The sequence below is a fragment of the Lampetra planeri genome, chromosome 31, assembly GCF_965212315.1.
Source record: "Lampetra planeri chromosome 31, kcLamPlan1.2.h2, whole genome shotgun sequence".
NCBI classification, from domain to species: Eukaryota; Metazoa; Chordata; class Hyperoartia; order Petromyzontiformes; family Petromyzontidae; genus Lampetra; species Lampetra planeri.
Genome location: NC_136137.1, coordinates 4,268,844 through 4,296,057, shown reverse-complemented (window position 1 = coordinate 4,296,057; position 27,214 = coordinate 4,268,844). Strand labels below are relative to the sequence as shown.

The following is a 27,214-nucleotide window of genomic DNA, read 5'->3' as shown; positions in this document are numbered from 1 at the left end:
TTTACGAATTACTTTAAATACATAAATGAAAATTATAACACAAACATCGCTTATAATGATGAAAATAAATGTTGAAGCATTAAATAATAAATTTTGATTTAAAGCTTTCGTGACTGCAGGGATTCATATTATTGGTTCTTTTGGGAAAGTCACGTAGAAGGGAAATAATAAAATATAAATATAAAAAAAAATTCTCACGTTTAGACTGCAACACAAGCAATCATCAGGTGTGAAATCCACAGCAAGAAATTTAAGAAAAATTCTTGCTGTGGATTTCACACCTGATGATGATTGCTTGTGTTGCAGTCGAAACGTGAAAATTTTTATTGTTTTATATTTATGTTATTTTATTATTTCCCTTCGACGTGACTTTACCGAAAGAACCAATAATACATTAAATAATAGTTTGTAAATTAAGTTCCCGTTATTTCACTTCATCTCATCACTTTTCTTCTCTTTTGACGCAGTCGTGGTGCAGAGATCCAGATGCGACAGCCAGAAGTCGCAGATAACAAATTTGTTAATAACGAGGGGAAAATATCGTATCATGACAAGGCAGCGTTAATGACACGTGCTGCTTGCAGTTCTATTGTGCGATTTTCCTGAATAGTTTCGTAAGCCCAATGAGCTTCAGAGACTCCACGCCAAACCTAACTTGGCTGTGCAAATTCAACGACTTCAAACATGCTCAAGAAACCTAGCACACGGACGCACAAGAACATCGTATTATTTTATGTACAGTATACGGATTTACAGTGAATTTTTACGAAATGAGACAATGTATTTTTTTAAATAACGTTTTATTCCCCTTGGTTTATTTCCAAAATGCCACATAGCAAGGAATACTCGTGTACTGCGGTTGTAATTGTATTCAGAAAAGTATCAGTAGCATAAATCATGGCCAACAGTGCAATAATATACCTAACTAAAAGTAAAGAGTATTTACATTTAAACAAGCAGTGGACTTTCACCACGCAGACACGCACGCACTCGCGCAGGCACAAACCCAAATACAAAAAACACTCAAAACAAAACTGCATCCCTGATGACAGTATAATTTACTCTCGAATGACCTAAGAAATTAGCAAAAAAATATTTACAAAAAATTAAAACGCATACATTTGAAGCATTATGCATCATCGCACAACACGAGGGAACTTAACCGCACTGCACAAACTCATCATTTGTCAAGTGGGAAGCCACAACGAATTGAAAATAACGGAACATTAAATTAAAAAAATCGGCCAGGGAGAAAAAAGAACCGCAAGTTTTTTTTTTTGCAAGAGCAGTAACAAAAGTCCAGAGTTAGGCGATGTCGACTGAATTAACGAGATCCCAAACTGGAGGGACAAGCAAAGATAATTCTTTACGGAGAGAATTGTTTTTCATCCTTCAAAAAGAAAACCCAACACAAACTGCATCGATACTAAAGAACAATAAACAGAATTAACGTTTTCTTGTACTTGGTGCTGTTTTTGCATACTTGCCAAGCCCCTGGCTTCAAGCCTTATCAGGCAGTTTCTGTGGTACGCACGCGCACGCATTCGTGCGGACCCCTCATTCAAATTCGTGCACGTGCGCACGTACACACACACGAAGTGTGTGTGTACGTGCGTCAATGTGAAACACAGACTTTACATGTTACACAACGCTCGCTCTCACACACACACAAGGACAAAGATCTTCCTCCCTGTTGTAACCTTACATAGGCCGTTGGGGAAAGCGCTGTCAAGCGAGCACATATCAAGGCCGGCATGGCGTACGAAGGGGGTGGGTGGGTGGCCAGCACCACGCCTGGACTGCCGTTTGTTTTCAACATCGGCACCGATGACTGCTGTGGCCTGGAATCTAACTCGGGTGGCCTAGGTTGGTTAGCACCGTGTACTAACCACTACGCCACCGCTCCCCATACGAAGACAAACTCACGCATGCTCGTTGTCAGACAAGACAAAAATCCTCCGTGTATCCTTAACAGACTTTTGGGACAAGTGCTGTTTAGCGAGCACCTATGAAGGCTGGCACGTTACACGAGGTGGTTGGTGGCCAGCACCACGCCCGGCCACCTTTGTCTCCCCAGTGGCAATGTTTACACCGCATCAGGTACTCACTTGAGGCTGAGTCGACCTAGGGGAGGCCCCAGGACCGGTTCAGATAATCGTCACTGGTGTTGGCCGTGAGTGGAACTCTGGTCGCCGGGTTTTTAGCGCTAACCGTTGCACTACCGCACAGGCACAACACACACTTACACACAGGTGCGCACTCACGCAGGCGCGCACACACGCTCACAATGAAAGACACTCGCACGTTCAACGACACGGACACGCATCCCCATTCTCGCACAGCCAAGACGTCCTCACAGCCGGGTCGCTCTTTCTCCCCACTCGCTCATCAATGTGCCAAAGCGGAGCGCCGCGACGGCATGACGCCGGCCTTCTCTGCGCTTGCCCCAACGTAGGACGAAGCCAGACAGTTCCCTTCCCGCCCGTCAGGGAACTCCCCCCCCCCGCCCCCCCCCCCCGCGTCAGAGCTGCAAGCGACACGTGCAACGGGGCGGGCGCAACGGGGCCGTCGCAACGCGTCTCTCCTCGCCCGCTCTCTCGCATTTTTGGTGTTTCCGCCTTCGCATGCATCCCACTCAATGGGAGGGGGGGGGGATTCCCAGAGCCATGTTCACCAAGCCCACCCCTCCTCCCGCACTGCGCCAGTCCCTTATTGTACACAGCCCCCCCCCCTCCACACCCCCGCAGTTTGTCAGGATAAGGGCCCCCCCCCTTCTCTATGACGATGGCCCCTAGGCACAATCGTGGCAGCAGGGTAAAAGCAGGGCTACGCTGTACTGATGATCCCTAACGAGGGCAAAACCGGGAGTAACCGCACAGTTGCCGTGGCGCAGATACAGCTGCGATATCTCGTATAGCAGTCGCACTTCCGCCCGAAGCGGGACCGCCGTGCATATATGAAGCGTCATCGCCGTGAGCCGTGATCAATCCGCTGCTGGATGAAGGCATATATGTATGTACATACACGCGCACGAGCCCTGTCGCGGCACGCGCGGGGAGGAGGGGTGGGGTATTGCGGCTCTACACACCCACAATGCCGTTCAGCTTATTGTATGAAATCGGCCTCTCTCTGCCACCCGACCGCTCTCACTCCCTCCCCAGCCTACTCCTTCTTCTCCTGTTTCTTGCCCTTCTTGCCGCCGCCTGCGCGCCTCTGCGCCGACGCGGCCCGGTCACGCGACGCCACCGCCGTCGCGCCCGCGGCCTCCGCCGCGCCGCCGTCATCGCCGGCGGCCGCCCCGACCGCCCCCCGCCTCGCTCACGCGCTGAAGCAGCAGCAGCTCCGCCTGCCTCAGCGGCCTCCGGCCGGCGCCTCGGCCGTCGCGCAGCGAAGCCAGCACCTCGGCGTGCAGCTCCCCGAGCTTGAGGCGCAGCCCCCGCAGCGCCCGCCCGCTCTCCAGCTTCTCGCGCAGCAGCTCGTCCTTGCGCCGCCTCAGCGCGGCCAGCTCGCCCTCCAGCGTCAGCAGGGTGTCCAGCTTGCGCTTGCGGCAGTTCTGCGCCGCCACCTTGTTCTTGCCGCGCCGGCGGATGTCGCGCACGAGCGCCAGCTGCGGCTCGGAGAGCCGGTGGCCGCTGAGCAGCGCGTTGAAGTCCTCCACGGGCAGGTTGATGATCTTCTCCGTGGAGAAGGGGATCTTCATGGCGCGCGCGCGGCGCTCGTCGCGGGACAGGCGCGTCGACGGACGGTCCTTGCTCGACGCGGAAGCCGGCGACGGTGCGGACGACAGCTTGCCCTGCTGCTGCTGCTTGTGCTGCGCCGGCGTGACGCCGGCCTGCAGGTTGTACGTGTGGTTGTGCTGCACGTGGTCGAGCGAGGGCATCGAGCGGAAGCTGTCCGGGTTGCGGAAGTCCATGCGGCAGAACTTGCGGTACTCGGGCTGGTAGCCCCCGACGGCGCCCTCCTCTTCTTCCTCCTCGTCGTCGTCGTCGTCGTCTTCGTCGTCCGAGGACGAGTCCACATCCATCGTCTCCCCGTCGCTGTAGCCCACCGCCCCCTCCTCCTCCTCGTCCTCCTCCTCGTCACCGGCCGTGATGGACGAGCTGGGCGACGAGGCGCGGGGACTCGAGCCGAGAGAGAGGCCCGAGTCAGAGTCAAGCTCAGCACAGAGGCTTGTGCGCCGAGTCGCTCCGAGCATCTCCCCCGCTTCGCCCTGCTGCTGCCGCAGCTGCTGCAGCTGCTGCCCAGCATCGGCACCACTCTGCTCTCTGCTCATCGTGGGGATGCCGAAGAAGCCGGAGATTCCGTCGCACGCGGAGAGCAGAGAGTCGGAACGGGGCGGCGTCAGGACGGCGACGACCTCTCCGGTCGGGGAGGAAGAGGTGGAAGAGAAGGCGGAAGAGGAGGATGACGATGACGATGGGGAAGAGGAGGAAAAAGAGGAGCAACCGCCGGCCGCGGGGGGGGCGGCGGGGCCGACGATGTCCATGCCCTCCTCGTCCGTGAGATCCATGAGGCTGAGCTCGTCGAGGAAGGCCGGGTCCAGGAGCCCCGTGAGCGCCTCGTCCGACAGGTCGGAGGAGAGGCGCGGGGCGAGCGGCGCTCCCAGCGGCGCTCCCAGCTCCATGTCCATGACGTCGGCGCCGTCGGACGAGTCGAGCCGGAAGAAGTTGCGCGAGTGGCACGGGTCGAGCGCCTCGAAGCCACTGCTGAAGAAGAACGACGACGACGGCGGCGACGACGGCGGCGACGAGAAGGGCCCGCGGGCCACGGGGGCCGCTCGCGACGACGCGGCCCTCCTCGCCGCGGCGGCGGCGGCCGCGGCGAGGAGGGCCGCTTCATCGCGAGCGGCCGCCCCCGCGGTGGCGGCGGCGTCGTGCAGGCTGACGTCGCGGGTGATGGGGCACGAGGAGGCGTTGAGCGACGAGAGGAGCAGCGAGCCCCGCCCAGCGTCGCCGGCGAGCTCCGGCAGCAGCGCCGAGTCGTAGGCGTCGGGGAAGCTGTCGTTGGTGGCCGCCAGCGCCTGCGCGCGGACGCAAAGATCCACGCGTTACACAGACTGCTGGGGAAAGTGCGGTCGGTGAGCGCCTATTTAGGCCGGAACACAGAGAAAGGCACACCCAGTTTGGAGCTCGGAACCACACGGAGGGTTTCCCGGATGATAATTAAACCTTTCCCATTCTGATGACGTACACGTACGTACGTACTTTCAATAAAATATGCTTATCTGTACGTCTTCCGATCTAAAGACGTACCAAGGATCCCGCAAGGCCATGCGGGAGGGCGTGTGCCACAGTACAAAATTCACGCGAACCCCCTGCACATTCCGAGATTCAGCGGGGAACGGCGAAGGGTATAAGATGACATTTAAGACATAAAGGACGCTCGCCATCACGTCCCGAAGAGCTGCCCGTCCTCACCTCAAACTCGGGCAGGGAGAGCAGCTCCTGCAAGTGCCGGTCCAGCGCGGTCGAGCGAGGAGGGGCGGCCCGATCGGCCACCCCAGCCGCTGTCATTGTCGGCAGGGCCAGGCCAACACGCGGCGGCGGCTGCTGCTGCTGCGGTGGCACGGCAACCTGCTTCACACAACCACCACCACCACCGCCGCCACTGTCAGTAATTTTCGAGTCACTGCTACTGGATTTGTTTGTTGGGCAGTTCATTGGTGATCAGGCTGAGACCGTTGGCTCGTTAAGACTTGAGTTGCTGGTCTAATCGCAACGTGTTCAGATGGAAGCCCTATGGATCTCTATATCATCTCAGCCTATGGGTCCCCGTAAGCCTACGAGTATCTACATGAACAAGTGCATCGAAGTCTGTGTAAGTCTATGAGTTTCCTGTTTAAGTTTGTGGGTATAGGGGTAAGTGTAAGTCTATGGGTCTATCTAAGCCTATGAATATGCAAGTCTAAAGGTTTGTATGTCAGTCTATGGGTCTCAATAATGTCATATTAGAAAGGGGCCTTGAGTTTGGATGACACCATCAGCTCACTCCCGGTTTAATCACGGAGATCACAAACATGGAATTGAACTGGGAATCTCATCGACGCCGGCTCAACATTTCCGAGCCCAGGGCCCCCTGGCCACGTCGATCAACTCACGAATGACGCGGATGGCCTCGGCAGAGCACAGTCAAGAAACCAACCCCACGTAAAATTATCATCATTAATCTTTCAAGCCCATCGGTCAGAATTGTATTCCTTCAAACGATGGTCCCTTGAGAACACCTACCTGCCAAGACTCAAGGCCCCTTTCTTATATTGTAACGGCGATACAATTTGAACACGACTCGTTGCAATTTAATGTCCGTTTTTAAATTCTTCATTAGAAGGTGGGGGGGGGGGCGGGCGGAACCAGCGGGTGGGGGGAAAGAAAATCAAGATCTCCCATGTAGCCAACCGTACGTACTCCATCCATTAGGGCAAGTGCCGTTGTAGCAAGCACCAATTAAAGGCTGGCGGGCCGGATGAAGGGGTGACCACCAGCACCACCAGTGCTGGTGTTTACACACTGCACCAGGTATTTACTTAAGGCCGAGTTGACCTGGGTTTGGGGTGGCCCTTGCACTCATTCAAATATTCGCCATCATGGCCTGTAATCCTTCTGATGTAATAGGAGGCTACGGGGAGCTATGCACCTTTAAATGTAAATTGACAACTCATTACTTCTAGATTTGAAGCTTTCGTGAAGGCAAGGATTCGTAGGTTTTTTCGGTAAAGTCACGTAGGAAAAAATAATAATAATAGAAATAAAATTATAAATCACGACGTTTCGGAGGCAACACAAGTCTCTGTCATCAGGTGGGACCGTCACAGCTAAAATTTACTGTATCAAAGTCATTCGAATTTTAGCTGTGACGGTCCCACCTGATGACGGAGACTTGTGTTGCCTCCGAAACGTCGCAATTTATTATTTTATTTCTATTATTCTTTTTATTATTTAGTTGTATTATTTATTTTTACCTACGTGACTTTACCGAACAAACCTAAGAGTATGAACTCATTCCTTTACAACTGCTTTGTGAGTTTGGTTTGTTACCCCCCCTCCCCCAACACCTCTAATTAGCACAGTTGCCTACATACGATGAGAAATACATTCTCTGTGGGTCTCTTCCGTCTGATATTAGGAAGCCACTGGAGCTATGGACTATTAAATCATCAAAGATTGATAAAACTCTTATCTTTAGCACTGCTTTTCGTGTTTAGTTTGTTGTCTTCCCTCCCCGCACCTCCGATTAGCAGTTCGCTAGGTACATTGCGAAAGAAGTTCAACATACACACACGCACAGAGTAGACTTGTGGCGCAGTGCGCCGACCGCAACGCCGCCGTTAACCACGTTGCCCCCAGCAGGTGGTTTCAAGAAAACACGCACAGGACCAATGTCGAGCCAAATCCTCAAAATCAACAATCGGCCGCCCAATGAGACTTACACCTCCCCCTCCTACGGCACGCGGAGTGTGGTCAAGGACCGGCAATTTGGCGACGCCGTTGAGAGGCGCTAAATAGAGAAATGCCTTCAAAATTCTGGGTGGTGCAAAGGGCTCCCAGCACACCTGGTTACAAATCAGAGGCGTTATCGACCGCCGGGGGGGAGGGGGGGAGAAGATTGATGGATTCTTGCGTGCAATCAGGGGGAGTCACGCGAACACCTCGCACACTAAAACACTTGGTGGTGAACCGCAATATCCTCCCCTCATGTGATTGCAGGTCACATGTAGTGCGTCACCTAAAATAGCGTGTCGCGCTTTTTTATTTTTAGGGGGCCCCCTAAAATTAATATCTATTTTAATAAATCACGCTCCTAGAGCTCAATTGGCTTGTAATATTCGGTTTCGGTGGCAGGTTTTTTTTAAAGCTTTATACTGCATTGCTATCTCTACATATATTTCTATGAATAGCAATATAATATATTAATCGAGTAAATATGACATTCTTGCAGTTCTGATAGTGCAAGGCTACCACAAAGGTGCTAGGTTTCACACACAAATATGGGGGGGGGGGGGGGGACACGTTGCTTTGCGGCTTTTACCCAGTCGAGCAACGTGCGTGATAATTTTCCAAATTGGTCAATTTGGAGCGCGTCGCTGCTCAACGGTCGACACATCTCGTTGACGAACGTCGCAGGATCTTTGACGGCCACTGCGAATCGGCCTGCGCGCATTTCTTCAGTTTAATACACCCGCGGTAATAATTCACCAGGGCGGCCCCCGCTGGGCTCAAACCACTAACCTCTTCAATGAGCGGCAAACGCACTAATCGCTCGACCATGCCACAGGCTTTCTTGCAAATAACAGGGTTTAGTTAAAAACCCGGTTATACCGGGCTCAGTGGGACATACCTGCTAAAATAAAAATAGTAAACTTTTGTAGGTTTAAAACAGCAGCCGCCGCATCAGCCTCAGGAAGGTGAAGAACGTGAAGCCCGTATCTGGCATCGCACGCAGCGTCTCACCTCGCTCCCCTCGCCGAAGGGAAAGTTCGCTTCCAGCAACTGCAGGCACTCGTCCAGACTAAACGTTTCGCTCGGCAAAGTCGCGGGCTGTGGGAGTGACACAAGACAAAGACCCCGCCATATACCATTAACAGACTGTTGGGGGCTTGGGGCTGTTATAGCGAGCACCTATGAAGGCCGGTACACGAGGTGGGGGTCGGTGGCCAGCACCACGCCCGGTCTCCCAAGTGGCGATAGTACTTATTTGAAACCGAGTCAACCTAGGGGAGACCCGGGACCGGTTCAGATAAAGGCCAAAATTACTGGTCGTGAGCAGGAATCAAACTCTGGTCACCGGGTTTGTTAGTGGAGCGCAGTAACCACTGCGCGACCGCTCCCTATGTGGGAGTGGCACCAACACACCGACACATTGTGACGTCGCCACACAGGATGCCATTTCTTTGGAGACACTTTGTGTGCAGGCACAACACACACACACACACCGGGGCTTAATTTCCCACCCAAATATTTTCCCGGTGTCTCTAAATAGCCACAGCCACACAGAGTTATACTGGATGGAGTGTACCAGGTGAGGAAACATTTTCAGGGTCGCCAAACTCGATCGACAAGACCCAGCTAAAATAAAATCTTGCGTACAGAACTCGTGCCAGTCCACTGCTGGATGAAAGCCTCCGCACGGCGTGCGGGTCCACGTGGGTTATTAGACCACACCTTGACCACGTTTCTTACCGATGCGGGGTTGGCAAATTAACGAGAAGCACGGACATTGGGAGAAAAGGAAATGGGGTATGACAATTAAATGCTGCAATGGCCTCTGTTGCCCCACATCATAGCAACCCACAGTTGCCTATGAATGTGCGCATGATGAACTTCTGTCGCATGGTACGTAGCCAACCGTGCCATATACAAATCGGGCGTCTACAACTCCTGATACATAGATGGTCTCTCATCCAAGCATCATCGAGGCTCAAGCCCCGATTAGCTTGCAGGATCTGATGAGATCGGCCGTGTTCCCGGCGACTCGGGCAAGACCCTCGTTCATTAGCAACACACGCCCCAGGCTCGGTTTCAAAGCACAAGGGGTGTGGCTCATCTCATGAAGTGTCAACTGTCTTGCTAAACAGAATTGCAATTAAGAGGGACTCTCAACCTCGTTGAGCAGGTCGCATGAGTGGCTCGAGGGTCAGACACTGAACCAGTACAGCCGACTACCTCGTCTGCTGTACAGGAGGTCGTGGGTTCGAGCCCGACTCTGACACATGCTGTATATTTGGAGTTTGCGTCTCTCTCTCCGTGGTCCAGTGGATTTTTCTCTGGGTCCTCCGGTTTTTGTCCCTCTACATTTTTAAACAACACGCGTTCAGTGTGTTTGGCTGCTATGCATTTCCGCATGATGAGCCACTTCGTTGGGCTGTCATTTGTGGCCAGGTCGCTTCTGAAAAAGAGCTATAAAGCTCAGTGGGCCTTACCTGGCAACTTAAAAGTATAGTAGAAGTGTAGTGAATCTAAGTTAATGCCTCCCATGGACACTCGTAGGCATACATAGACCCCGTAGACTTACAAACACTTAGGCAGTGACCCACAGATGCACGTAGGGACCTGTATACTTACTACTAGAGGTCCATAGATGGAGTTATGAATAAACCAAAAACTACTCAAGTGGAGTGAATCGATGGTCCCATCCCACTTAATAATACCTGCATAAAAAACTAATTTTAAACACACTTTTTCAATTTAACTACCTTATGTAAATGTTAACCAATCGTTGTGTCTCGCACACGCGCAATTTACGGCGGGTACATGGCCAAGCTGGAGCGTGTTTGCCGCTTGATGTGGAGGTTTTGCAGTTTGAGGCCCAGCGGCGGCCCTGGTTAATACTGCGGGTGTAAATGTTGTGGGCTTACTCTCCAACACACCTGTGTGCTGACATAGTAACTAATTGGCACGTTTTGTTTAGGTGACAAACTTTACTAATTGGCTGTGTCGGGTGGTGGCGGGTTTTAGCGACACATTTATATTTACGCGATGTAACCCAAAAAACCCTTATTATTGATATTGGTCTTGAAGGCCTACTACTACTACTACGTGTTCAACTGCCCACGGGTGTGTTGACCAAAGAATAAAGCGCAGTCTGACAAATTTGATAAATTGAATCACAAAATTACTTCATTGGGAAAAATCTAATCGCAACATCACCCCCCTACTGGCAGACTCATGCCCACTTCTTACAGGCCAGCAGCGTTCAGAATCAGAAAAATTATTATATATCTACTGGAGGAATCCGATGAGCTATAAAGCTCTTTTTCATAGATGTCCAGTCGTTCACCTTGTGCAGCCCAGGGACAGCTGCCACCTGTGTGTTGGTGTCCCCTTGGTTCGGACTACAGTTGGGGTGCATTGGAATGGGCCGAGATGAGAAGTGACGCAGAGCTGATTTGAGTTTGCCGACGCATTTAAAGAAAAGCAAATTCCTAACCGTGGGCGCAAGACACCAATTTTAAATCGGGGAAAATCAGCCCGCTGTTGTTGCACGACTCCCAAGGGGACCCCCCCGCTCACCCCCCTCACCCCGCTCACCTGCACGAGCCGCTCATCAGACGTTCCCCCCTCCACAGCCTCGCCCGTCTCCCCGTCGACCGCCTCCGCGTTCGTCCCATCAACACCGCCACCGGCTCCTGGGAACCGCTCCTCCTTGGCCTGCCGCTGGCGGTGCAGCGAGTCGAAGGCGACGCGCTCCGCGCCCAAGTCCACGTCCTGACGCCACAGCACCTCGATGAGGTCCAGGTCCTGGGGCGAAACGCGCAAAGCAGCCAATTCATTAGCGAGGTCTTGTGTCACGCACAAAACCAAACCATTTCACTCCTACGCCAGAGAAGATCACATCGCTCTAGGCGTGTTACTTTACCGCAAAGCAGTAAAAAGTTACCAAGTGTATCAGTCTGCTCAAAAAGCACAATGGAGCAGAGCCGATTTCCTAATGGCAAGCTGAAGCCAGCTGCGTAAATTCCACATTTCCCTGGAAGGGACCAGCCTCTCATAAGACACTTTGCCACAGAGCGACACTCATGGCCAGCCGTGACCGCTCCACTGCTAGATGAAGTTCTCCCCCAAGCCAACGCTTGCTCTTCCCGTAGTTGTTGAGCAGACAGGGCATGACAGGATATGATGTCAATTGGGTGTGTAAACAGTCACGCCACCTTCCCCGTGTGTAATTTTACTTTGACCCAGGGCAGGCCACAACTTGTTTACAGGTCATCTGTGGGGTTTGTTTTTAAGTGTCCCTTACAAGCAGAGACACTTAATACTGCCGGGCAAATTCACACGCATGGTTCGCGCAACTACAAGTTGTGATCAAGATCGAGATGACATCATTGACAAAGCTTGTCGATGCCGAAATAGCTCACCATGTGATATCAGACGGCAAATAATGGATATCCAGTTTCAATTCCTGGAAAATCAAAAACGCTGGCAAAGAAAGCTTTTAATACACTTCCATTTAAAACAACTTCCACGGAAGTGCCAACACTGCGTCGAACCTGCCGCCCCGCAGTCGAGCTAAAACAAGAAACAAGGATTCTTACGATCCGACGAAAGTCCGTCCCAACTTAAGATTCATCAAGCCAAACAACAAAAAGCTATTTTGGTTGTTTGGCAGAAACGTCTACGAGGCAGCCCCCTATGGGGGGCCAGGGGTGGGCTGCCGCCTTGTTGTTCTCCTTGGCCAACGGTGTATGACCTGTGTTTTGATTTAGTGTGTTGATCTTAAAGGTGCATTGAAAAATGTTGACACTCCGACTGATGCTCCTGCTGTTGTGGAGTGACTCACGCAGCCAGCTATGGCTGCAAAGTTTGGTAGTACATGTTGTTTACGTCGTTTATTGTGAAAATTCGGTCACAGTTCCTATGATCACCGTTTCATTGCTTTTATGGCTTTATTTTGGTGATTTTTGAAAAGTTTTTCGGGTTGGCCATGTTTGTTTGTTGTAGTACAGAGCTTTTTCTGCAATATTTTGCTGTCTTTTCTTGGATTTTCTGTTTGCACATAGTCACTTTAAGATGTTTTCTTGTTCATGTTTTTCTTTTTTTGTTTGTTGCGGTTGCACCCGATTCAAGAGCCGAATGGCTCACAGGGCTATACCTAGTAAATGAAACTTGAAACTTGACTACAGCTTGCAGGTGGACACCTCGTCCCGTTGACGACGTAGGTGGGATGGGGTTAAGAAACGGCGGGCAGATTGCCGGGTAAAAAAACAACGCAACCGGGGGGGAGGCAGTAGCCCAGAAAACAGCCTCAACGCCCAGCAACAGCAGTTGCAGTGCCCCACCCCTCGACTCGGAGCCACTTCGGTGCCCGCATGCGTGCGAGAGAGTGAGTCGATGCCTTTGTGTGCAGTCTGCACTTTGCAGACGAAGGTAAAGAAAAAGGGGTGTGTGTGTGGACGTTTGTGGGTATGTTGTGTTGCCAAAGCTATGGAGCGGGCAGGGGGGGGGATGACAACACCCATCATGTGTCAAGTCTCGAAATTAAAACAAATCGATCATCGTGGATTTAATAAAAAAATGACGATACTTTACACTTTTTTTCTTCTTGGTTCTTTCGGTAAAGTCACGTAGAAGGGAAATAATAAATAATAAAAATAAAACATAATAAAATAAGAACAGGTCTGTCGGAAAGACAGCGTCTGAACATTCAGACGCTGTCTTTCCGACAGACCTGTTCTTCACCTGAGGACGGCTGCTTGCGTTGTGGCCGAAACGTCGTGAGAATTATTAAATGTTTTATTTGCATTATTTTATTATTTCCCTTCTACGTGACTTTACCGAAAGAACCAAGAAGATGAATCCCTGCAGTCACGAAAGCTTTAAATCGAAATGATACTTTACACTGTTACCGGTCAGTGGTGGAGTATTTAAAGGAGTTAGAAATGTTTAAAAGAGGCGAGGACTGAATTGGGCGCACGAGCACAAATAAACAGGAGGCCGCTCACGGATTCGTAAAACAGCGTTGCCCAATCGAGAGAGAAAAAAATTTATATAATAGGTGACATTTTGGGCAATGTTCATTCTTCGCAGCAGAGATCTTTTTCTGTTTTACGGCAGTGTTATTGTCGAAAGTGCTAAAGTAGGTTTCACACGTAGTAGGCTTTCGCAACTAATATTATCCATAAAGGTTTTTTTTGGGTTAGATTGAGTGAATATAAATGTGTCGTTAAACCCGCCACCACCTGACACAGCAAATTTAGCGAGCTTTGTCACAAACAAAACGTGACATTCGTTACTACTTCAACAAAACCCTTGATTATGCTAAAGTATAGATAAATTACTGGTAAGGGATGGGGATGCCCTCAACAAGCATTCATATTATAGTCATCTCGGTTGTCAGCTATGCCTGGTAACTAAGATGACTTTCTTTGTGAGGGAGTAGAGATGGTAAGTTTTGAACCTATCCATGCAGAGATTTTGATGTACCCATCGCGCTCGATTTTCTCCAGGCACCGTGGAATGTTTTGTTCCAACACGTACAAAAAAACCCGCTCAGAAAATTGTCCAAATATCCCACGTAAAGTTTAAACACTCGGCGTGTCTTCCCTGTGAAAACAAGTTAAATTACAATTATATTATTTCTGTCAACATGTCCAACGGATATAAATAGTACACGTTTCTGAGTAATGATTAAGGCTGAAGCCATCACGAGATCAGTTTTGGGCACATCGACAAATCACGATATGGACAACTTGAATAGGTTTTTTTTCTTCTAGATTTGAAGCTTTCGTGACTGCAAGGATTCATACTCTTAATTCTTTTGGCAAAGTCACGTAGGTAAAAAATTAAATAAAAATTTATAAAAATAAAAATCACGACGTTTGCTGCAGCAAATCTGGCTGTGACGGTCCCACCTGATGACGGAGACTTGTGTTGCCTCCGAAACGTCGTGATTTTTATTTTTATAAATTTTTATTTCATTTTTTACCTACGTGACTTTACCGAAAGAACTAAGAGTATAAGGTTTTTTTTCTACCAGACTTCTGACACCATAGTGCTTTTTACATCAGTTATGGGCAAATGAGAGAGACAGAGGAACACGTTGGATTAGAGAACACAGGCAGGTTCGGCGGCCTTGGGGGTAGGACATGTTGCTGGAAAGGATTGATTCCAGAGGCTTGAAGCTAATGACAGAACGACAGCCAAAGGCGGCGACACAACTGAGCCGACATCGGCTGCTGCTTGGATTGTTCACATCGCATGATCAGAGCCTGGGGAGAGGGCCCTTCATCCAGCAATAGGCTAATCATGGCTATGCGATGGGTTTTTCTACTAAAGCATTTGTTGTTTATGACGAGATGGAGTTCAGATGCGAGACATTTTAGGAGCTACTAATGATGAGAAAGCCTCCTATTTTGATATCGGAGACCATGACGGAAGGTCACTGTGACATCGTGGTGAAAGCCAGCCAAGGTCCGTCAGTCATAAACCAAACAAATATTTCTGGGATGAATGGGACAAGCTCCAACCACACTGGGGCATTTAACTTGTACTCAGAAAATGCCTCGGTTACTTTTACAGCATGTGGATATGGAGCAAGCCAATCGTTCCATGTTGCCTTGCAGCAGTTTGGTTCTTGGAAACCTCTCAGGGCTGAGCCACAGGGGCATTTGGCAGTAAAAAAAAGAAATCTGTTGTACATGCATGATGGTGACAGTGGCAGATGCCTTTTTCTAATGATGTTATTATAGAAAGGCTAAAAGACTGAGATTTGCCACGAATATTAGTCAATCCTATGCTTACAACTAAAACAAATCTGAACAAAAGTTTGCATTTAGGCTGCCAAAAATGACAGCCCAGTGGTCTGAATGAAACTAAAGCTACTATTAACATTTATTTTATTTTACCAGGTAAGGCCCACTGAGCTATACATTTCTTTTTCAGAAGTGACCTGGCCACGATTGATAGGTCAACAAAGTGGCTTATCATGTGGAAATTTATAACAACCAGTCGCCAATTAAACACTTTTTAAAAAAATTCCACGTTGCTCATTATCCGCGAACCAGATAAATATATTCCGCCTCCGGGAGCGTGACAGTAAAGCCGGAAGACGGCAAAGAGCACGGGCCATGCCAAAACCAGAGAGTGCATGGTGCAATACGATGACAACCTGTACCCTTGGCCAGGGGAAGATTATTTATCTGTTTAAACAACCCAACAACCTTCACCTTTTCTCCCAGCAACCCCCCTCCACCACCCTGCGTTTTCGGGTTGTACCGCTGTGTGTTGCTCAGACATGTAGAACTTCTTTCGCACCGTACGTAGCCAACCGTGCTAATTGGGATGTGCGGGGGTGGGGGGTGAAGGACATCCGACGTTTCACTTCCGCGTGCTGGCAGCTTCTGCAGGAGCGGGCTCACGATAACGAGGACGCGAGCCGCTTCCTGAAGCGGCTACCAGCACACGGGAGGAAAACAAAGTCGGATGTCGTGGCGAACCAACACCGCACGGCGCAACACAACCATAATTTAAAAAAAACATCAAACCATAGCACAGCTGTGCACGGCACAACCGCACGGAATCCTACGCAGCAGTACGATTCAACCCGACATGACAACACCGCCCTCCTATCACTGGGTGCTTTTACGAAGCGAGCAACCAATGGAAATCGAGAGCCCTCCCCAGCTAGTTCACGAGAACGTAACCCGATTGGCCGGCTGAATGTTCGCGGTCGGGACGAGACTGGCTGCGATGTCCAGCTGCGTTGAAACGCATCCTGGGGGGGGGGTGAGAGCTAACACTGAATGTGTTTGCAATAGACACATTGCCTTTCCCCAGCAGTCACATGATGGAAATTTGACACTGACCACAGGGACAAGCAACACTAATCCTAACCCACTTCAGACCAGCTGGTTTTTTTACAACCATTGTTCCAGGGAGAATTCGCATTTCAAAGCCTGAAGCTATTAAGGGACATCTGCTTCACGCAGACGGAAGGATCCTTTGTTCCGAGGGCTCGTCCCAAAAATAAAAAATAAATCACAGATTACCTTGTGGTAAATTCCCAATCTGCCCTTGGTTCCTAGGCTTGCCCCAAAAGAAAAACACATCACAGATTACTTTGTGGTAAATTCCCAATCTGTCACCAAGGCTACCACGGCCTGCCAGACGATCTAGAGGTCATCATCGCGCTAGGCAACAAGGGAGCAGACCCCCACCGCCCCCCCCAAGGGATTTGTGGCCAATCCCACTCCACGTGTTCCCGTCGGCGAGAACCACCAAAGCGTACCATCTTCCAGGTTCGAATAAAGCCTGCGACGTTCTTGACCAATAAAGTAATCCCATATCAATATATCATAAAGCTATGTTAGGAAAGTCTTCCTGACAGACGTCGTTGAGTTATCGAGTTCTGCGGCCCTCAGTACAACAAAACTGCCATTCGACATCGTCCTAAGAACTGATCCGCCAACCATTGCACGACCGCTCTACCCTCAGGACTCATCGACTTGATGCCAGTTCCAATCCAGTCGCAAGTAAGAGTTGTTGCCGCCAGCGATGACTGCCGGTGACAAATGCCATAACATTGCCATGGTGCCTCACAGGGTAAAGGAGATATGCGCACAAAGACAAAACTCCCCAAAATAGCCTTAACAGACTGTTGGGTGAAAGTGCTGTTAGCGAGCACCTATGAAGGCCAACACGGCACACGAAGGGGTGGGATGCCAGCACCACGCCCGGAAACCTTGGCCTCCCCAGTGGCGATGTTGACACGCCACACCAGCTAATCATTTGAGGTCGAGTTGACCTAGGGAAGGTCCACGATCCGTTCACATAATCGTCACTGGTGTCGACTGTGAGCGGGAATCAAACTCTCCACTACCCCAGATATGCGCCCACACGCACTGCTGCGCCCACGACTGCGGCAGTGACACCTACGCATAGCCAGGGTGGAGTAACTCGGGATCGACTTCTACTTGGATGAGTTACGTCCGGGCACCCACCAATAGAATCTGGTTGGGGGGGGGCGGATTGCATGAGGGCAGCAGCGAGTCAAGTGATCCACTTTTGGACTCGTAAACACACGCACACAAATGGTGGTGGCAGGGACACGGTGAGTGTTTACCATGCACCCCAACCATTTATTGTAATCCTCTCCGGCTAGCCAAAAGTGAACAGGGTGGCCTGGGGAGGTTAGTGCTGGGTCTATGTGAAGGAGGTCATGGCACTCACCCAGCGTGGCTAAGATCATGTTTTTCAAATCGCCGATTTTCCCATTACAAGATCTGATGTATAGCTCTCCGTCTCTACACTGCTGCATGTTTGTGATGATGTATTAAGAGCTGAATGTTCTTTTTTTTTACGCACCACTAATTGACCTAAAGCCAACGCCTGTTTACGTGCCTGGTTATTAAACATACTATTCATTAATTTCAGTCCCATGCTGGTGTCTAATGATATTCTTTTAAAACGACAGCCCTTTTTAGATCCACTGTTGGATGAAGGCCACCCCCTCCCCCCACCACCTCTCATGCCGTATAAGTCGTGGGAGTTAATCTATCACTCACAGGACCGGTGAGATATCACTCACAGGACCAGTTAAGATATCGCGCAACCACTGATGCTAGCCTTGGCCAGGAATAAAACTCAGGTCGCTGGGTTCATAGTGTAGTGCATTTACGACAAGCCAAAAGCCACCGAGTCTCAGTAAGGCCCCAAGTTTAGTGTGTGGCCAGGTGGTGCTCACTTTCACAACCGTGGAGAGGACTAAAGGGGCTCAAAGTTGACCCTGGCCAGGAATGAAACTCTCACTTTCTTGAATGGGAGGGCCCTATTTCTTCTCCACCAACTAAAGCTGGAGGACGGCCATGAAACTCACCGCACACAATCAGGCGGTGGCTTTTTTTTGACCACCCCCGCTGTAAAAAAAAATATCCCTTGTACTCAAATGATCCCCGCGCATTGTAAACCAGGAAACTACAAAAACACCCCCCCCCCCCCGCTTGATTAAACAAATGCACCGGCGCTTCAGTTGCAGAAGCCTGTGATTGGCCGGTATAGTGGTGGGTGACGGACGGCCAGTGATGCGTGGAGTGTTGTGTGTAAACTATTCACACCACAATGTTTTGCAAGAGGCAGGTAACACCACCACCACTAAAGCGACACGTGCATCTTAGGGTGGGCGGGAGGGAGGGCGCGCGACTTATGCAATGTGATGCAAGCCAACTCTATTCACATCTGTTTTAGACTTTGCAGCCTTCACTTAAATTTCCTCCCCCCCCTCCCGCCCAATAAGAGATGTCCATGTTAATCACCTCGTATATGCGCCGTTTAACTACTAGCGTTTTTCATGGCTTGGTGATCATTTCATTCTAGATTTGAAGTTTTCGTGACTGCAAGGATCCATACTCTTTGGTTCTTTCGGTAAAGTCACGTAGGTGAAAAATAAAAATCACGACGTTTCGTGATAATTTGCAGAAGTCTTGAAGCATTATTCAAGCCGATTATAAAAGAACCAAAAATTAACCTGTAAAAACAAAGTTTTTCACTATAAATCCTTTATATGCGTGGCGGCTAGAGTCCTCTCGTCCTCTGGCTTGAGATGGCTGCCACCTATGGGTCACATGAATGGCTGCCACCATTAAGCAATTGGTAATTAAATATAATTTATTTTTTCCTAAAAAAGTGTAAAATTTTAGAAAAAAAATTTCACGAAAATACATTGTCACGCACAACGAGTCTGTGTGCAAAATGTCAGCTCGATTGGATCACGGGAAGTGGGTTAAAAAACGACCGAAAGATTTGCACGGTCCTAAGCAAGCAAGCAAGTGAACTTAATATAAAGGATTTAAAAAAGGGCCCACGTGATTAAAGTGGAGGCCATTGTTAATTGGCCATAACCTGTGATCCTAATGGCCCACAAATAATAATGTGTTGCCTGCCAAACCACTTCTCAAAGATGAAATGTGACAGCACCTCAAGCATGCGCTCGTGCCAACTTTCTCACGTACCACCACAGAACCCCTGCAAGAACCACCGGGTGTGAGATAAGTTTCAAAAAAAAGACCTACCAGAGTTTTATGCAACCACAGCCCTTCTTTCCTCATTGGTTTTCAGTTGATGAAATATTAAGCAACGCCTCGTCTCTAATTTCCAAGAAAGGTTTATTGTTAAGATTAAGAGGGGGGCGGGGGGGGGGTGTTATGGCTTAAGGGTTAGGTTCACAGCCCAGGGGACATATGACCCAGTGTTTGAGTTTGGGGATTATTATGAGTTAGGGGTTGTGGGATAGGGTTTAGGTTTATGGTTTCGTGGTTATGGATTAGGGGATAGGTGCTAAGGTTTGGATTCGGAGTTATGGTTTAGGGTTATGGTTAGCATTCCGGGTATAAGATTTAGGGTTTGGGGTTGAGGGTCACGTGGTTTAGGATTGTGAGTGAGGGTTTATGGTTTTTAGGAGCCTGGGACAGTAAGTAGTGCATAAATTACCACTTTTCTGCCCCAGTCTACATGATGTGGTTGAAGTGGACACTGTTTCCCTTGCAATTTTCTCTTCTCGACGTTACATAAATAACAATTAAACATAATCCATTCTTGGACATGTTTGTTCAGGCCGGTGTCCTGTATTTAACCGGGTGCGGGGCAGGTCTTTTGATAAAATACCTCTTGAGCAAGGGAGAGCAGAGGGCATGTACACAAGGGGAGCGTAATAGGATTCGTACACACCCACCACCTGGAAGATTGCGAGATTAATCGTTCTGTGATCTCTGTAAGTGAAATGAATCAACGGCTCTGTTATCTACAGGAGCAGATGGACAAGTTCTGTAATACGATACCCCGAGAGAATGTGAAAAAACGTCTCTTGTAATGATAATGTATCTACACAAGCTCACGACCAATTCACCTGCAACGCTTCCTTCAAAATCTCGAAAGCTCAGCAGGTCTTTGAGTCTGGGTGGTGTTCGGATGGGTGACCACCACCAAAGCACAAACCAGGCTGTTGTTATAGGTCGAGGTGGCCGCTTGCTGCTACTGATCAGGCAGCAGACGCCAGGTGCAGCAAAATTAAAATTGCACTGAAATTCTATGGCCAGCAAAGGTGAAGTATTGGCAAAGAACTCCCCACGACCCGCAACTCTGTAAGGGAGGCCCTCATCCAGCAGTGGACCAGCAAAGGGATGCACAGGTCCACTACCCGACACGAAGGCGCCGATGTTCAGACCTGTCAAGAGTGAACGCGGTTCCGTCATACAGTCAAAAACGGTGCTAACAGAGGCCCAGCCGATGCCTAAAGTGACTCCTGCCAGAGGAATGTGGAATGAGCACCACCATCTACTCAAGTGTCACCAACAGAGAGAAAGAGATGGGGGAGTGGTTGCCCTATTGACTCATTCAGAGAGCAAGGGAGCCATTTTGATGGGACTTGTGACATCAATATCGAAAATACCATCATCAACAATAAAATGTTATCCAGCAGCGCCCTTGTTTACTGTACACTTTAATCTTTCATCGTTCCCTTCACGATGGGATTATTGGGACTATGGTTTGTTTTAAGGAGTGTTATAAATCACCGCAACACGTAACCCATTACAACATCGGCCCATCGTTGTTTAAAGCCAAGCATCAAAACAAGCACACAAAGGCAGTTTCGTAACCAATGTTCAAAACGAGTAGGGCCGATTTAAAAAAAAAGTAATACAAGACAGCGCGTGGTTAAAATGGTTCATGTTTCTGTGCGTGCTGTTGTTGATCCTTGCTGCTTTGGGTTACTTTGGTAAGGGTTAAGAGAATCGTGATAATCGATTACGATTCTGCGGGACGATTTTTCTAAAAGAGAGTGCACCGTGCAGACGTTTGTGTTGATTGGACGACGACTTACCATCGTTATTGTGCATGGAGCATCATCGCTCGGAGGGTATAATAGATTTGGACACACACGGCACTGGGGCTGCTCAATGCTGTACACCAAGAGACGCCTATGACACCCTGACATGCATCGGGGGTGGGTGGCCGCCCCATTCAAACACCGACACACAAGGCCCGGATCGCGTTCAGCTTCGAAACAAATCAAAATCCGCGTGTCCGCGAGATTCCGGCTCGACAGCAAACGACGGCAAAATCAACGCAAGGCAATCGAATGAATGAACCGATGATTGAAACCCCTACACGATGTCCGTGCGTGTGTGTGCGAATACCTCTTTAGTCAGTTCGCTGCCTCCCACCGTCATAGCCTCGGCACCAGCAGCCAAGGGCCTCTCCTCCAACGCACGAGCCTCCTCCTGCCCAGCAGCAGTCCGTGTCTCCACCACCACCACACCACCACCTCCACCACCACCACCTCCAGGCTGGCCCTGTCCCACCACCTCCACATCACCACCACCACCACCACCCACGCCACCACCGCCTTCCGTCTCACCGCCCGCCGCAGACGCCGAAGAGGAGGAGGCCGAGGCCCCTCCGCCGTGGCTGTGCACGAGCCACGCGGCTATGTCCGTGGTGCCGGCTCGAATCCGATCGAGGGATCGAACCTCATCGAGGAGACGTCGCATGTCCCAGAAGCCGTCAAGGAAGGCGGCGTCGGGATTCTTGGGGTGGAGCAGCAAGGCCGGACCAGGACCACCCAGACCCAGGCCAGGGCCCTGGAAACCGCCGGGTATCGTGTCCCAGCCGGGCCGGGTGTGAGCCGGGCCCTGCACAAGCAGCAGGTCGTGAAGGTGCTGCTGGTGCTGGTGTTGTTGACCAGGGCCACCCATCAGGTAGGTGTCCGGGTCCATGCGTAACAAGCTGAGCATGATGGTGAGCTGGATGAGGCCCTCTGTGAAGTACTTCTTCAGCGGGTACATGGTGGTGTTGGTGGTGTTGTTGGTGGTTTTTCTTGACGATGGAGACCCACAACTGCTGTTGGCACTTAATGGCCTTCTCGCTCCTTGCTCTGTTAACTACAGCTCTTGATAGTAGGGCTGCTTGGTCGTCGGTTGTTTGTTCTTGTTGCTGCTGCTTCTTCTTCTTATACAGCCGGCCTCTGCCTCCGCCTTTTGCTCATGCAGTTGCCGTGACTTTATATGGCCTTCCTGATTCCACCCACGAAGTCTGGCTCCTTCCCCCCCTCTCTCTCTTGCCGATGATGCTGCTGGTTTCTTGATGCTTCGGTCGAGAGTGTTGTGAAGATGCCCTTCAAGCTGCTCGTTTCTCTCACCACCAGTGCCGATTTTGCTGTTTAATCCTCCTGCTGCTGCTACTCCCGTTCCCCCCCCCCCGGCTTCTTACCACGACTACCAAATGGCTTGTTCCTGTAACAGTTACACGTATTATTGCTTCTTTGTTCGGGCGTATTAGGGCCGGTCTTTCGTTACGAACACGGCTCCCGTGTTGTAAACGTGGAGTGTATACAGCCCAGCGATGTCCGATTCATTAACAAGAGACACGCGGGCGAGAGGATAGGAGGAGGATGGGGGGGGGAGATCCAAAGAAGGCGAGTGGGGACCGTGGGTGCCTTCCCAAAACTTCTGGATCAATCCACGGGCTCGACCCCACTACCTCCCCACACTCGGCCACGCCGAACAGCCGCGAACGCCTCGGTACAACGGAGGTTGGTGGGCAGCGACTTACACTTAACACGATTGACTCTCTTATATGGGTAGTAGTAGTAATAGTAATCAACACGGAAAGGTGGTGGTGGTTGTAACGCTTCGATTAAAGCCTCCAACGCGCATGTCCTGACAAAGGCGGCCTCGCGTTTGCCTTCAACACTGACAGCGGAAGTCGTCGTCGTCCCACCAACCCCCCCACAACCCACATTAATAATTTATTTACTTTATGCCCCCCCCCCACGGCTTATTTCAATATAAAATTCGCCCTGAGGGCACACGCGCGATGCAATGTAAGCGGAGAGAACGCGCAGAGATCTTCCTCCAAGGCGTTTATTATTACGTCAAGTAACTCCTCAATGCGGCGTGCCTTCGCGAACGCCGGGCCCCGGCTTCCTGGACGGGGTCCCATCAAAGGGGTACTCGCGACGTGCCGAAAAGCGACAGAACAATTGAGGGTTTGTTAAAAATGTGTTGTCAGTCATAATTTAATTAAAAAATATATACGTTAATTAACATTAATTTCATAGAATTATGCGCTTAATTTTTTTTAATAATGCGGTTAACCACGTTCTGGTAATTGGAAGACAATTTGGTTGCTTGATCGTTTGCATTGATAGACTGCAGATAGCAGAGCAATACCTTTGTGGTCCCCCTACTGTGACTTGCACATTGTTGGACCACTACACGTGGTTCGGGGCTTCGGGGGTTGGGGGGGGTTAACACAAGGATGCATCGATCCATCGATGCATATCGATTCTTAAGCCCACCGCAGTCCCACAGTAAATAACCTGCGTGGAATCGCGTTGTACCACGAATCTATGTTATTCGATTCGCGTATTGGAAAACATCGTTCGTGAAGGGGTCACGTGATCTCCACAGCCACTGCAAGCCGCTATACACATGGGCAATGAAAGGTCACTTAAAACAAATATAGATATCGTTTTTTAATCCGTTGCTAATTGCATTTTTAGACACTGATATTAAAACAGACTTTTTAAAAACGACCAGCAACCCTTAGAGGAAATAATCGTTGAATTAAATTGTTATTATAAGTGTAAAGCTTTTGTGTGTTTTTTCAATGTATGGCTGAAATATTACAGCACAGTAGTAATACTATTTGCCTATTCTTGGTTCTTTCGGTAAAGTCACGTACATAGAAAAAAAGAATTTAAAAAAATAGCTTTTATTATTTTCAATGTATTATTTTAAGTTTTTTCTTATTTTTATTAGATTTTATTATTTATATTTTCTATTTACGTGACTTTAACGAAAGAACCAATAATATGAATTCCTGCAGTCACGAAAGTTTTAAGTCAAAAATTATATTTGCCTTGCTAATAAATGTTTTATATAACGTATATCAAATAAAATGTATGTTTATGACTTGTGGTTGTGTTTGGTATTTTAATGAGATTGTATACCACACATTTTGACATGCGTTTCAACTGCACCTTCACTTTGCCTCAACTTATTACATCGTATTCTTAGGTTTTTTTCGGTAAAGTCACGTAGATAAAAAATTTAAATTAATAAAAGTTAAATGAAAATAAAATAAAAATCACGACGTTTCGGAGGCAACACAAGCCTCTGTCTTCAGGTGGAACTGTCACAGCACGATAGCTGTATCAAGTAAGTGAAATTCCAAGAAAACGTCGTGATTTTTATTTAATTTTTATTTTACTTTTATTAATTTTAATTTTTTACCTACGTGGCTTTACCGAAAAAACCTAAGAATATGAATCATTGCAGTCACGAAAGCTTCAGATCTAGAATTATTACATCGTGCCCACATACGGCACACACGTGTGACAAGCCGTTTGGGCTATTGTCTCAAAAAAAAAAAATTGGAGATACTCCAAAACCCAAAGGCCCAAACTCAAAACGTCACTTCTTGGGATTCCACAATCGCATTCAATCCCAAGAGACACCTATGCGAACAGCCACAGCTTGGCGAGATGTTAACTCCCTCGCCTGCTATGCAGGAGGTCGTGGGTTCGATCCCCAACCCTGACTGACGCCTGCTGCTGTATATTTGAAGTGTGTTCTCTGGTCTGCCCCGTGGTCGCGTGGAATTTCTCCGGGTCTTCTGGTTTTCCCTCCACAGTTCGAATCAACATCATGCGTTTAGAGTGTTTAGCTGCTATACATTTCCACGCGAGTATTAACCAACTTCGTTGCGCTATCAAGTGTGGCCAGGTTGCTTCTGAAAAGAGCTAAAGAGCTCAGTGAGGCTTACCTGGTAAAATAAAACATGTTATTGTTTAGTTTTAGTTCAGAGGTGTGAGCCCAAGCTGACGGGTATCAGACACAGGCCCAAGCGAGGGCCGCACACAACTCAAACAGGGCTGCACAGTATAGTAATAGGTTTTTATATTCTTAGATTTTTTTCGGTAAAGTCACGTAGGTAAAAAATTTAAATTAATAAAAGTAAAATAAAATAAAAATCACGACGTTTCGGAGGCAACACAAGCCTCCGTCTTCAGGTGGAACCGTCACAGCCACGACAGCTGTATCAAGTTGATACAGCTGTCGTGGTTACTTGATACAGCTGTCATGGCTGTGACGGTTCCACCTGAAGACGGAGGCTTGTGTTGCCTCCGAAACGTCGTGATTTTTATTTTATTTTACTTTTATTAATTTTCATTTTTTACCTACGTGACTTTACCGAAAAAAACCTAAGAATATGAATCCTTGCAGTCACGAAAGCTTCAAATCTAGAATAGGTTTTTACCCTTTCAACTGGTACAAACACTGACACCTTTCTACAAGGCTTCATGTTTGCAATAACCACAACACAAGCAGTCAAAATGCAAAAAAAAGAAACAACTCTGATAATGATATGCACTGTCCTGGAAGTTGATTGGTCCACACCCGAGACAGCTTTTCTTAGAGCCTAGTCTCCATTGGTGTTGGACCAGATGACGCCAAAAGGCTGCACAGGTTTGCGACCTCCCAAACGGTTCGCGACCCAACCTCTTTCAGCATTCCCGATGCAGGCCCAGGTGGGGGCCAAAGACACAGGCCGTGTATGTGTTGAACTTCTGTCGCACCGTAGGTGGCCAACGGTGCTAATCGGAGGTGCAGGGCTAAGGACAACACACTAAACACAAAGTGCAGTTCGAAAGAAATGAGTTTTCAATGGTGATTATTTAATCCTAAATGGCTTCAGTGGTTTCCTAAGATCTGAAGGAATAGAACCATGAAAATAAAATAGTATTCAGGGCCTACCTTGGCTCCTCCCACCCTCAACCAGTATATATACAAATACTGTGTTCTTGGAATTTCTCTTACTTGATACAGCTATCGTGCTGTGACAGTTCCACCTGAAGACGGAAGCTTGTGTTGCCTCCGAAACGTCGTGATTTTTATTTTATTTTTATTTTACTTTTATTAATTTCAATTTTTTTACCTACGTGACTTTACCGAAAAAGCCTAAGAATATGAATCCTTGCAGTCACGAAAGCTTCAAATCTAGAAAGAACCATAGAGACCCAAAGAAACTCACAGAGACCCATACTCAATTGTCTGTTGAATTTGTTTCGCACCGTATACGTATCGAACCGCGCTAATCGGAGCTGCAGGGGAAGGACAGCAAAACTTAACACAACGAGCAGTTCGAAAGAAATGAGTTCATTGTATGTATGCATGTTGAACTTCTTCGGGCAGGGCTACACAGGTAGCGAACTCCCAAACGGTTCGCGACCTCAACCCCTTTCAGGATGCCCACTTTGCGCTCTGACAAGATGGCATTTCTTTCTCTCCTCGTCCTTTCCTGTTGCCTGCCCCTGCTGTGCCCCCTTCCCTCACCACTGAAGGTGTTTAGGGGCCTTGGGGTCGAGGAATCAAAACAGGTAGGGGCGCCAGACTACCAGTATCCACCCTGGATGAAGACCTCCCCAGGATGACTCCATCGAAAACGTTTTTTGGTTTGGCCATGATTCTTTGTTGCAGTACGGAGTTAGAATGATGGCTTTAATCTAAGTTGTCTTGTGGTTTTTGTTGTTGTTTGACTTGCATCCCACTGGGATTTTTGCACAGCGTTGGCGTACGGTGCTTTTTTATGGAAGACTTTGCAGTTTTTTCCTGGATTTTTATGTTTGCGCATAGTCACTTTAAGATGTTTTCTTGTTCATGTTTTTGTTTTTTGTTTGTTGCGGTTGCACCCGATTCCAGAGCCGAATGGCTCACAGGACTATA

At 48.9% G+C, this 27,214-nt stretch overlaps 1 protein-coding gene across 1 annotated transcript; it reads right to left on the bottom strand.

The window, feature by feature from the left end:
• Positions 1-717: 717 nt before the first annotated feature.
• Positions 718-23,207, bottom strand: LOC144729113 (endoplasmic reticulum membrane sensor NFE2L1-like). The gene is given in 6 exon segments (XM_078609069.1): positions 718-3,306; positions 3,308-5,020; positions 5,418-5,576; positions 8,448-8,534; positions 11,025-11,234; positions 21,623-23,207. Coding segments are annotated over 6 exon segments (2,961 nt in total). The 5' UTR covers positions 22,271-23,207; the 3' UTR covers positions 718-3,162.
• Between the last annotated feature and the right edge of the window lie 4,007 nt (positions 23,208-27,214).